The following is a 13385-nucleotide window of genomic DNA, read 5'->3' on the forward strand; positions in this document are numbered from 1 at the left end:
TAGAATTAACTGAGGTTGGGTGGCGGTTTAAAAAATCCTATGTCCAGGTTGCACTTTTGACTATTATCTGCTGGGGAGAGACCCAGGCCTCAGTGTTTTTCAAATCTCCCCAGGTGATATAAATATACTGAGTACAACTGCTTTTACAGGTTACTGAAATTTCACGTATATTGAACTTAAAGAGTGGCTTTTAACATTCTTTCTATTAGAACAGCAGAATTCTCTTCTCAGCCCCTTGAAATTTGGCTCTCATCACAGGAGTATCTTCCCACGGAGTAAGGATATTCAATTTGGCAAAAGTCGAGCACAGGAAGAACCCCAAAGGACTTTATTTATTATTTCCTTGGGCTCACAGCAATCATTACACATAAATATGTTTGTTTATCAGAATAATAAATGAGTGGTTCTGCAGCTCTGTTTTAGATTCATATGCAAGATTCTCAGCATCTTCAAAGAAGGGCCTTTCAAAGACTCTAAAACCTCAAACTCATTTTTCCTGCTCTCTACAGATATCGTATATGAGTTTTAGAAGGCAGAATTTTCATTGACAAAAATCAATTCTAGAAACATAAAAACAAAACAAAACATATTTCAAACAGGACGAAGAACTGGTGATTGAGCCCCTTCCCTAGAAATAAAAATATGGGAATAAAATATTCTTAGAATTCTATCACCATTTGTTGACAAAGCCAATAGTTTCATTGGTGGGTAATGGAGAATTGGAGCTTTCTCTCCATCCAGGGAGAGCTCCCTTAATAAACAGAGCTTGGGCTGCAGTCAGGCGCCAATGGAATGAAAGAGCCACCTCTTAATAGCTGAGGCGGGTGATGCCAAATAGCCCCAGTGGGCAGAGATAAGCTGAGAAGGAAAATTGGTTGATTTCAAGAAAGACGTGGAATCACCCTCTGGGCTGACCCAAGTTGTTTCAGATGATGAGTGGTCATGAAGGTGACACAACTTTATTGGCCTGAAAGAAATATAGAGAAAATAAAAATGCTTTGTTTGCTTCTCAGGGGACAAAAAATGTGTGTAGTGAATTTCCTCCCTAAGACTGGGGCACGTAGTCTGCTGTCAGTTTTCTGATATATCTATCACCGCCCGAGAAGCAAAGCGACAGAGGTATTTTAAGTTGTGTCTCTAAAGAATCCTAAATGGACAGCCCAAAAAACCAAGACAGGAAAGGAAATATTCTTTTCTTACACTTCCGGTGCTAGTTTCTTCTTAGTTCACTCATGTCTCCCCAATATCCCCAATAATCTTTTGCTTTCCTTACTCTCCTAACATAACCTGATTATCCTGGATGGGGTCCATTTACTCAAGAATAGTCTTAGTGTTAAGCTTTGTCTAATACTTGGTTGGGAACTAAGGACATCACATCTGAACAGTTTAAGTTGTTTTTATTTAAGCATTATGAAACTCCATAGGACGCTTCAGTATTAGTACCAAGAAGATTTTGTATATGACCGAGTTGTAGCAGTACATGAAATTTGCTGGCAAAGTAAAAATGATATACTTCATCTGTGTGAGAATTTAAACACTAAAAGAAGATGCTTTAATTTCATATTATCCTCAGACTTTCTTCTCGAAGGTTTTTCAATGTATTCCAAATTAGAATGGGAAAAATTTAAGTGCACTTTTTGTTTGAATGTCAACGACTGAAAATGTTTCGGGTGTGTTTGTGTTCAAGTCATTGTACCAGCAATAGACTCTTACAACCAAGAATCCTTTCTATATACTAAAAAAATCGAAAAACTATTTTCCACATTGAAAATTCAGAAAAAGGGTGGAAATATTAAAAAAAAAACAAAAAACACACCTCCCTTGTTATTGTAGTGTAAGGATTTTACTATGAAAACAGAAATCTTTTAATTCAACGCTAATAATTGAAGTCATAAAGTATCTCAAGTATTTTAATCTAATCATTAACACCACAGATTTCTGGAATTGCTAATCAATGAGCAAAATAAATTATGCTTTGCATCACATAAAAAGGGGGAAAATCCAGTAGATTTGGGGATAGTACTACTGCTGATTTAGCAACACCATAGATACACTCCTTTTTTCCTTAACTTTGCAAAAATCCCAGGAAATGGAAATTGCTATGTGTTTACAATTTGAACTCACGTGTTTTAGAACAAAATGAGTAAATGTCTTTTTTTAAATAATGCACTTATAGAGTTTGACACAAAGAATAATAGCTAAGGTTATACAACTCAGAAGAATCGAGAGATACTGCAGTAACACAAAATTGTCTTTTAATGTTTGTTTACCAGTTCATTGTATCTTACAGAAAATAAAAACATTATTTTTGTAATACAGATTGGTTCTTTTCCTCAGATTTGTACCCAGTAGGTATTAAATGCCTTTAAATACTGATTTTTTTTTTTAGTCTGGTGGCTTACTGACTTTTTGTATTTTTTATTTCTTTTGTTGTACATCATTGCTGCTCTGGCAGTAGTGAGCTATAGCACACTTCTCGACAAAACTGTCAGTTATCCATTGATCGTGCTTGATGCATTCTGTGCTTAAAACTGACAGCAGTTCCCTTTAATCCTTCCTTCCCAGTGGTCACCTACTCCATGAGACCACCATATTCTTTGGAGCACTGAAATCAAGAAACCCAGGATGGCTGCCAGCAACCAAATTGGAATCTCCTTTGAGTCTACTTTTCATTGCCAAAATAATAAGCGACTATATTATTGCATAAAATAAAACTTTAACAGGTACCGGCCCCCTTTCTATGAGAAAAAGTTTAAATTTACAAATACCTTATTTGACTAAAAATTACTGTGATAAAATATGGCAGCAGTCATTAAAAGATGCCTTCCAGTGTTAATGTGATTAACTTGGTTCCATTCCTACTGTCTTTTTATATGAATCATTTCTTATTGTTGGGTTTTCAAATGTAGGTGTCTCAGTGAAACTTGAAGATAAAGTTTGTTGCTAATATGGGCCACAAGTGTTAATTAGGGACAAAATGATCAAAATAAGATTTCCTAACCCAGAGTCCCATCTTATCTCTCGGATACTCTTGGAACCCACATCTGAGGAGCAACTTCTGAATTAGCCAATGTTGTACTGACTTTCTGTTTGGAATTGTATTAGGATAACCAACATCTCAGTGAGATATCTTGGGGGATGAAGTAGGAAAATAGACATTTGGTGGAAAAATGGAAAATGATAACACTAAAAATAAAATTATTCAAGTAGGAGTTCAAAAGGGTAAGGAAGGGGATCATCATCCTTCGGGGGAAGTCAGAAGATAAAAATTCTGCCCGGCAGTATTCATTTTTTAAATATTTTTTTTACAAGCTTGGAAAAATGGTGTGCAATCAGTATAGATTTTAATCAGCTAAAAGTCAGTCCAGAGTTTTTGATCAGCACCAATTCCTATACTAGTAAGTATTCAAAAGTTAAGAAATGCTAGCTACTATGCTTAACATTATAAAGGTAGAGTTCTGCAGCAATAACTGAAAATTATATATCTGCTTCAATATAAAAATTTGTTCCCACTTGCATTTCCAATAAAATTATTGTAACGTGGGTAATAATCATTCAAGTATGGGCTTCCTCCAATGAGCTCACCCCTATAGTCGAGGTGTTAGAGTCACCCTTTTGGAGATAGTCCCGTCTTTAAATAACATATTCATCTTATTCCAGACCATTCAGGTATTTTTAATTTAAACATTCGAGTTCTATTTGTATCAGCAGTGTTTGAGTTAAACCTCACATTCTCTTTGGATTTATATTTGTAATTTTTGTACAATCTGCATATCCAACCTAATGTAAAAATGTGCATGCATACATTGTCATCTTTTAATATTAAAGCATCTGAAAATTGCCAGCTATGCTCTTAATAAAAGAAGTGATCTACTTTTATTTACAATATTTTGTCTAGATAATGTATGAGTATAGTTATGGTTGTATGGACTTCCAATTGTTCTATATCTTCCACACATGTAACTCTGCATTTAGAGAGTAAATTTATTAGAATTCTTACAGAGCTTTAAATGCAACCACAATCAATTCAGGAAACAGATTTATTTACTCATGTTCATGGGAGGAAAATCTACATAAAAACATTCATGAAAGCACACCAGCTATGTCATTCTTGGATTATGATACTAAATCCCATTTATTAGAACTCATTGTGAAACAATGGGAAACCATAAAATGTAATTTGAATACAAATATTGGTCCCTGTGGGGTCTCAACAGTCATAAAAATACAGGAAAACAGAGCTTTATTTAAGATTGGAGCTGCTAATTGTTTTTCTGAAGCTGGCCTTACCCTTTCACTTACAGCCCTGATGATTTTAGTGTAAACTCTGTGATGACAGCTTCAGTGTTTCATTTACACCTAATGATGACCAGCAAGGAAGTTGACATCACCGACCACATTTTCTTACGGGGGAAGGCTTAGAATGACTTGGTTGACTTTTCCCCGACCACAGGCACCAGTCGGGCTTTCTAGTGTATACACGAATAAAAAAATAAGGATTTTGAAAGTTAGGGCTTTATTCCTTGGTTAGGAAAGTGTGTAGTTATCCATTCCTCTTATGACTTAAATGTTTCAGTGTAGCGTAAATAAGAAGAAAATATTAAATAGTTTAAAGTTATTTTTATAGGACAATAACATCTCATAGGCTAACATAAAATCAAGCTGCTAAATTTTACAATTTTTCTGTCCAGCAGTTTATCTATATAACTGCCCTGAGTAGATGCTAAATGCTGCTTAGCCAACGGCCCTTAGAATTTAAATATAACTCAGTAAAGCTACTCAAAAGATAAGACGATTCTTCTTAGGCATGTGTAGTTTTAATTAGAAGAAGATAGGAGTCTCTCACATTGGTTAAATATCATATGCTTATTTAAATTTCATACTTCATATAAATGGGGTTGTTAAGGAGTTTTAACTGTGCTTTTTACTATGCATTGGAGTCCATATGAATTTTATTTTTATTTTTTTGGTCAAAAAGGCAGGATTTTAAAGAGTAAAATATTCTGTTGGAGACTTGAAATAGGAACATTTAGAAAAATGTAGATTATTCCCTTGTGAGACTGAGTTTTGTGCGACCTCTCAGGATCTCAGTTTATGTAAAGAAGCCTGTATTTCAAACCTGTTGCTCCGGTTTGTTTACTGTAGTGCATTTCAAAATTGTACAAATGTGTAAAATTTGTGCTTGTGGAAGCTGCTGCTCTGAGTAGCTTTACTTTCCTAACTTAACCCTAGCCGTCCTCAGGTTATTGCAGGCCCCGCCCGTGAACGGATACTTCGTGGGATGATACAGCCTCGACGGCTTGGCTCCGCAGCCTCCTGATGTAGGGCTCCCCTTAAAATTATATTAATTTATAATATATAGTGAATGATAGCTTTACAAACACAAATTAATGAATTGATCTTTATGAAAATGACTCTTTACAGTAAGTAAAAAAGGGTTATCACAGTTTTGGTAACTTGCATGAGTTCATACGGAAAAAACACACCTTTCCCATGTTCCCAAAGACCTTGCCCTTGGACCCGCGCTCAGTTGTAGGCGCGGAAGCAGTAGGCGCCGTACAGCTTGTGCTTCTTGTCGGGGAAGCCGGCGAAGCGCACGGCGGCCTCGCTGGGGCTGCAGCGCCGCCGCGGCCGGGCGATGGGGTAGCGGACGCTGCCGTCCGCCAGCCAGCCCGCGTCGCAGCGGTCGTAGCCCAGCAGCTTCCAGGCGGCGAACATCTGGCCCACCTTGGCCAGGCGCGCGCCGTCCTTGAGGCAGGCCTGCGCCGCCTCGTCGTAGGTCAGCTTGCTGGGGTGGATCAGGTAGTAGAAGCGGCCTGCGGAGAGGGCACAGGGCAGGGGTCAGTCGGCTGCGCCACGGGCACGCGCGAGCCCCGAACACGGGTGGCTTTCGGGGCGGAGCGGCACCTGGAAAGGTTGGGGGGACGTCCCATCCTCCATCAGAGGTAGTGCCCCTAAGTCGCGCTGCATTACATTAGCTGATTTTCTTGCCCCCAAATCCATGGCCTTTTAGAGCTTTGCACAAGAAAAGGGAAATGACAGATGCGGTTTCTGTTGGCTAATTAGTGACTAAAAGGCCCTTCTGTGGCACTGGGGAAGACAAGAGGTCCGCGCTGAAAGCAGGAGCTATTTAAATTCTGGCTGTAGCTATTTAAATTCTGGGGTTGCCTCTCCAGAAACCCCAGCCCAAGTTTCTGGAGAGGCAAGATTTGAATGTGAAAGGATCAAAACCATTCCTGACATGAAAGTGCATTTGGAAAATCAAAAGCCCTCAAGCGCTTTTCATGACAGGTATCAATGAGGCATTATTCCTCCTCAAAGGCTACAGTATGAAAATGCAAAAAAATACAGGAAGTCACTTGCCATGAGTAGCACTGGGGCGGGGTGTGCACCCAGTCTGCTCCCTCACTAGCAAGGAGGATGCCTGTATTTATTTTTTCAACTTTATTCTGTGGGAGACTGATACCTAACTGGAGGGACACTGATATCTAACTGGTTGTTTTGTTTTTTGTTTTTTTTTGTTTCACAAGAAAGAGCAAGTTAGTCTCCCCCACTTAATGAATAGTGTTAATTACTGAGATTCCTTCAATATGTATTAAATATCCATACAATGTATAAAATATGACATCAACTGACTGAAGTGACACATGCCGATTTGAAAGTTGTCTCAGACTTCCTTTCAGGTAGAATATAATCACTCTCTTATCTGATTATACATTGTAATGTGGTGTCTCCCTGCCCCTCATTAAATATAGACCATTGAAGTGTAAACCAATGCTTGCCAGTTCTTTCTAGACTAAGATGATGTGATCTGGAGAAAGAGCAGAGGCCATTGGAACCTTAGCTAGAGGGTGAATTCTATCATCTACACCAGAGGTCGGCAAACTACTAGAGTCAAGTGAAGTTTTATTAGAACATAATCATACCCACCCATTAATATTGTCTGTGGCTGCTTTTGTGTTGCTATGTACAAAGCTACATTGACTGAGTAGTAGCAAAAGAGGCCATATGGCCCACAAAGTAAAAATTATTTATTATCTGGCCCTTTACAGAATGTTTGTTGGTCCCCAATCCCTTGCCTTTTTCCCCCAAAGCATTTTACCAGGGAACTAAAATATAAATGATGGAGCCAGGGTTTGCTTCATGGGTGTGTGACTTGTGCAGGTACACATGGTCTCATGACTGGTTTAATGTCCTGCTGTCACCATCTTAACGTTCTCAATAATTTTGAACAAGGAACCAGCATTTTCATTTTGCACTAGGCCACACATTATGTAGCTAGATCTAGATGGCTCAAGGTAAGGTTGGGAATTATGTTGAATGCAAAGAATCAGTCAGCAACACTGAGGCCACCTGGACCTCTTTTCTTTTGCTTGCACATGCAATGCTATTTCTACTTATTTTTCATGCAAAGCTCTCTTCATCCTGAGCTTTGTTGATCATTTATGAATATACTGACATTATAATTTAGTGAAGGAGAACACAACACAGAAGCCACCTTTACTTCAACTGAGAGAGATGTGTCCCAGGGAGGGCACACAGCAGCAGCAGCAGCAGCATCCTTGGCAATAAGAGACAGACCCCAGACAACATCACAGCTTAACTATTTCATAGCATCAGATGCAGTAAAACCTAGGAATAGTGGAAAGATACACTTTTGCCTGACTTCTGTGGATTTGTTAAAAAATTAGGACATCAAAGGACTTTTTACATCTTTTCAGACTGGAGCAATACTTCAAAGCTTTTATCTTTTCTTTTTTTCATCACCATTTATCCCCTCTATGCCCACTGCCACCTCTGAGATTGAAAGTCAAGTGTAGCGTCATAATACATATTAGTCTGTGGTGTAGGAAAGAAGTCAATTCGGTTAATATCTTACCATTGAAGTTGGATGTAAAACAGAACACATCATATCTGCTTTTATCTTTATCCCAAAACCCGTAGTTCCTGACCCCAGGCACTGTGTTCTGGCCCCCGCAGGGCTCCCTGGGCTTGGTGATGGGGTACTGCACGGAGCCGTCGCTGAGCCAGCCGGCGTTGCACCAGTCCAGCCCGCCCCGCCAGGCGTCGTACAGCTGGTCGAAGGAGGCGATCACGGCGTCCTGGTCCAGGCAAGCCTGCTGTGCCTCGTGAAAATTGAGATTATAGCGCCCCAGTCGTGGAAAGTAAGGGAATACCACACCTGTCCAAAGGAGAAAACACGGGATTATTAGTGGCACCAAAAGTAACAGGCGAAAAAACATGATAGAATCTCCATAAGATGAAGGAGTAGTTTTTGGACAGCTTGCAATGGTTTCTCATGGTCCCTTTTCTTTCAAAGAGCCTCTCAGCTCTGCACATGTCACGGTGTGTTATGTGGTTTGATAACTTCAGTGATTTACCTCTCTTGCTAAGGGTTCAACTCTGAGCCTTGAAATTCTCCTTTTTGAAATGATTCTCCTGTGGATTATATTTTTCAAATAGCCCTTGATAATTTACCACCTGCTACTGGTTACTAACCCTAAAATGTATTTCTGAGCCCCCTTTGCCTGGGAAAAAGTCAATATTGAATACTAAGCATGGTAGGGGATGTAGACATAGTGCCAAGAGAGAAGGTATTTTTTTCTTAGTAATTATTCTTATATAATTAGTAATTCATTTTATATTGTCCTTTAAATGTATAAACAAACATGTTAGATTATTCAGATGTAGATATAGACTTGCTTTTACACGTGCTCCTAAAAACTTGCAGATAAGTAGCTTTCACTTAGAAGGCTTCTGATTTGGAGAACCCCCAAAGTGAAATCCTTTTTATTACAAATAGAAACAAAAACCTTCCCAACACTTGTCCTATACAAGGTTGATACAGAATAGACATCTGTTGTTGATTAAGTTAATGCCAAAGAATTAAGTTAAATTTTTTAAAGGGCAAAACCTTGAGGAAACGTAAATGGTGTGACTTGGCACTTGGCTTTGCCTGGGGAGATACAATGATTTTCCAAATGCATTCTTTTGGGTCAAATAATCATGAGGGGTGATTGAGTTTTCTTACATCTCTCTGCACTATTTCTTTAAAGGACAAGGCTTACATAAGAAAGCAAAGTTGTACGCCTTGCTGGACTTGAAGAAGAACAGTGTATCAAAATGTCTCCCCCATAGATGCTAAAAGATACTTCATTTAGTGTGATTATTCAAGCCCTTGCCTTGGATTTTTTGAACATAATTAGAAATGGTTAATAATTTAGCATGTGGAATATAATAAATTGTCCCACTGACAGTAATTAGGTGAATTTTATCACATGAACTATTTTTATGAGACTGCAGACCCCAGTGACGATGAATGTACAATTCACTAATAGTGTAGCCAGTACACAGGAAACGTTCCCATTGACCAGTTGTCCTGGAGGACTCTACAAGAAGAAATCTCAATAGCCTAGATCAAGTCGCGTCCGCCAAAGGCCTCTGCAGGGCACGTTTGTCCCTCTAGGGCAGTCCAGCTGGCACTGTCCACTGCAGGCAGAGATCCAGGAAGGCTTCCCGATCTCATCCTGCCTTCTCAGGTTCTTGGCTAAGGGATCTGTAAGCTGAATCAGAGCCAAAGTGAAGGAGGAAAAGACTCTCTGGGGTGCCGCTGCCCCCTGCAGTGATGATGGGAGGGAAGCCTGGAGGTGACTCTGTCTAAGAAGAGCTAAGCCCAGGCATCTAGCTAAGAGTCCAGTGAGTGCTGGGAAGGAACTGAGACAGTGCTCCCTGTCCTGTGTGCCTTTCATTCTCTTTCCTCAGCAACCCCAGGGATGCTGCTATAAAAAAAACACGCAAAACGCTTAAGTTGTCCAGTAGAGATTTCTTTGGCAGCTGAACATTAAGTGGGAGAAAATCTCAAAGAATCTCAATGTGGAGAGAGAAAGAAACCATATGGATTAAATTCTGTTTCCCAAATGGCTCAAGATGGTAACAGTAGAGATTGTAGAATATTTTAATTTAAAATAATTTATAAACCAAGACAATCTCTTGGGTTTAAATTCACTGCAGTATAGTTAGTGGACTTTCATGGGCATTAGGAAAAAAAAATTTTTTAGTAATTTCTCCTTAATTAACATTAAGTGTTCCTGAAATATGATTGATTCAGATCCAAATCCAGTGTACTATATTTTTATTTGAGTTCCTTTCACATTTAACATAGTTTCAAATAACCATTTCTGAAAGTCAAAATGAAACCCCATATTAAAATTTTACTAGTTTTCAATTGTAGGAATAAATGATCAACTTGCTGTTTTATTAACTTAAAAGGTATACATACATTTAAATTAATTCTCGATGCTGGAAAGGACACATTCCTAGTACACTGAGGTTAATTTCTACATTTACTCAGCCAATATTTTAAAAGCTTCACTGTATTGCACACATTTAGTGCATACATTTCAACACTCAGATGTCTCTTACAAGCAGGGGCATTTCTGGAACTACAAGTTTGTTAGCATTTATTTATTTACTTATTTTACTTCCAGCTTGTTAAGGTTTGAACATCTAAGACTATGATTGCAGAAACCTTCTTGGCTCTGTGGGAAAATGCAATTTCTACAGCTGAATCATGGAGCAAATGGTGATTGCTTTCATCCAGCACTTTGAAAAAACAAGGAAAGTTAAACTTTCATGGGTGAAAAGAAGGGTGTATAGTTATTTTCCAAGTATAATTATTTTATACTTATATATCAAGATATAATGAAGAGCTCTTTACTTTCCCACAGAGGTCTGGTATGCATCACTACAGAGGGGATTAATAAGGATGATACATCACATGGAAATGAATAGTATCAAACGATGTGAGTAGTTTCGTCAGTCCAAATATGTTTTGAAAACACATTCTTTAAGATTTATAATTACACAATCCAATTCATCCTAGTTGTTGGCAAATATCAATTTGTTAGACATATAAAAGGTTTTCATACCATGGTACATGTAGCAACTAAAGTAAATTTCAATAACTTCATAAAGTAAATATATTTAGTAATTAAAAGGCAGAGACCGTGAAGTATATTTTACCTTCCTCTATGCCTCTCATAGTGCCCAGCAGTGCTACGTACATATGTAAAATTACTTTTCTATTTCTGAAAGTCCTCAGACTATATTTTTGCGTATTTGGACTCCATTTCACCAATGTTCATGGATATTAATTTGAATTAATAAAACCTGAAAGCACAAGGTGGCATGTGATCAGGAACCAAGAACTACAACTAAAAGATGAGAAAGTCATAAAAGTGCACTTTTACGACATCGTGTAGTTTATTAGTTACATAAAGCTAATAATTCTCCATACACGTGATGGGGTTCTGTGGGCTTCAGAGGTCAGATCTTCAGTGATAGGCTAGTTGACTAAACACATACTTTTCCAAAGGCACAAATCCACCCTAGGATGTCAAAGAAGCTTCTAGCAAACACACACTTATAGTTTATGTGGCTAAGGAAGGAAAGTATTCTATCAAGGCAGCCAGAGCTCATCCTCCAGTGTAAAGAAAGTCTGGAATTCAAGAACATAAGAAGTTTTGAGACATGCGAGAAACCATGGAGAAGAGTACCCCTCCTGGAGGGGCATTTAGAGGGTGGGCTTTGGGCAGAGGGGACACAGGATGATGACAGGGACACTTTTTATCAGCTAGCTTTCTATACATTTTGAGTTTGAACCTACTGAAGGTATCATATACGTAAAAAATAAAATCTCTCGCCCCAGATGCCTTGACCACTTGGTATTCAATGTCTAAGAGACTTGTGACCACTAAAAAAAATTACTTCTTTACAACAATAGTTACATAAATTTGGAGCTTACTTTACTGTTAAATTGAGCTTTCACAGTTACTTCACAGAATACAATTGCATGCATTTTAGTCAGCAGATGTCCTTCCCAAAACTTGCCATTATTTCAAAACGGAGACAATTTTAGAAGTATAATAAAAAAGCATCAAATCTGAATTTCTTAATAACTATGTAATGAGATTTAAATTTTAAATAGCATAAGGCAGTTTCTGAATATTATTAATTCATTTCTACTGCACATTTCTCCTACTTGCAAATAACTTCAATTTTGCACAGAACCATTGTGTGTACATTTCAAATGTGAAAGCTGGAATCACATACAGATTACAAAATACAAAACAATAGAAAAACGTGCTATGAATGGACTTTTGGTTTCTCACATCCTCACTATGGTAACCACTAGACATTACTCATCATGAAAAAAAGAGCAATGATTAACTATAATTTCTGAGTTTGACATGATTCATAGATACTTACCTTGTAAATCTAATGCTACCACAGCAGTGTCATCTTCTAATCCTTCAATCACCTCGCACTTATATTTCCCGTAATCCTCCAGGGTGAGGTCTGTGATCAGCAGGGAAGCATCGTTATCACTGCCCCCCTTCAGAAACACTCGCCCCTGGTAGCCTCCGTAGGCTTTCTTGTGGTATCCCATGGAAACGAAAACGTCCACTTCCTTGAGGTAATCTGAAGTTAGCTTGGTCCACTTGATGCGGATTTTGTGGGTTCCTGAGCCAAATGCTGTAGGGTCTCGAAAAAATTTACATGGCAGTGTGACATTGCCACCTCTGTGTGAGAACACCTTGGCTTGTTCTGCTTCCACAAGTAGATGGGGGCCATTTTCTGCTGTAATTAAAAAAAAGAAAGACGAGAACAATTAATACACTTTTAGCCGTTCTAATGAAATAAAATATGCTACCTGTACAGGATATCTGATGAACAGTGGCGCTGGGAGATGGGCTCCTCTGCATTGTTAGGCAGTAGTCTCTTTGAGCCACATGGAAAGGTACCTCTGATACTTAGAGGACATCTATAAGGTAGCCATATCCTTTAAACTATTGAAAAAAGGAAGGATGTGCATTATAATTATTGAGAAATATTGGATATATAACTCCATAGTCATCTGAAGTTTGATGATTTCATAATAAAATTTTTTTTACATTTAAATATAAAAAAATGTAGAAATAAGAGGAAGAGAAATGACAAAGTACCATCAATATAAACCAAAACATGTGTAGGCAAATTTCTCTCTTCCTAGGTGAGCTTTCTAATACAATAAATCTGTATTGTATTTATGGAAAAAGCATAAAACAACATGATTAACTTTTATTATACTTCTGGCCAAAGAACTTAGAATGGCCACGCATTTATGGCTTCTACTCAAACATATACCTGTGATTAAAATGCCATTCTGGAGCATTTTCAGTAACGTGTATATATTTTATTTTCACAAAAGGTCAGGCATCACAAAGGCATTTTTAGTGAATGCTTTATAAAACCTCCAGATTTTGAAATATATTCCTCAAAACTTGCATGTGAAAAGTGTACCCAAAGTTATACTTATTTTCTGATTAACCAAATAATCATTCCTT

The 13385-nt window shown here is 38.1% G+C and overlaps 1 protein-coding gene across 2 annotated transcripts in view; it reads right to left on the reverse strand.

Annotated features, from left to right (window-relative positions):
* Positions 1 to 1380: 1380 nt before the first annotated feature.
* The window catches only part of HAPLN1 (hyaluronan and proteoglycan link protein 1), a 67603-nt gene continuing 55598 nt past the window's right edge, over positions 1381 to 13385 (reverse strand). Inside the window, exons 3-5 of one of the 2 annotated variants that reach the window (XM_016210332.2) lie at positions 12268 to 12636; positions 7880 to 8182; positions 1381 to 5816 (exon numbers count right to left, since the gene is read on the reverse strand). In XM_016210332.2, coding sequence (XP_016065818.1) covers positions 5527 to 5816; positions 7880 to 8182; positions 12268 to 12636 — 962 coding nt within the window. In that variant the 3' untranslated portion in view covers positions 1381 to 5526. Of the gene's footprint in view, positions 5817 to 7879; positions 8183 to 12267; positions 12640 to 13385 lie in introns of both variants that reach the window. The other variant, XM_016210331.2, reaches the window with a different exon arrangement.

Source organism: Miniopterus natalensis, chromosome 3, assembly GCF_054644295.1.
Source record: "Miniopterus natalensis isolate mMinNat1 chromosome 3, mMinNat1.hap1, whole genome shotgun sequence".
Classification (NCBI taxonomy): Eukaryota; Metazoa; Chordata; class Mammalia; order Chiroptera; family Miniopteridae; genus Miniopterus; species Miniopterus natalensis.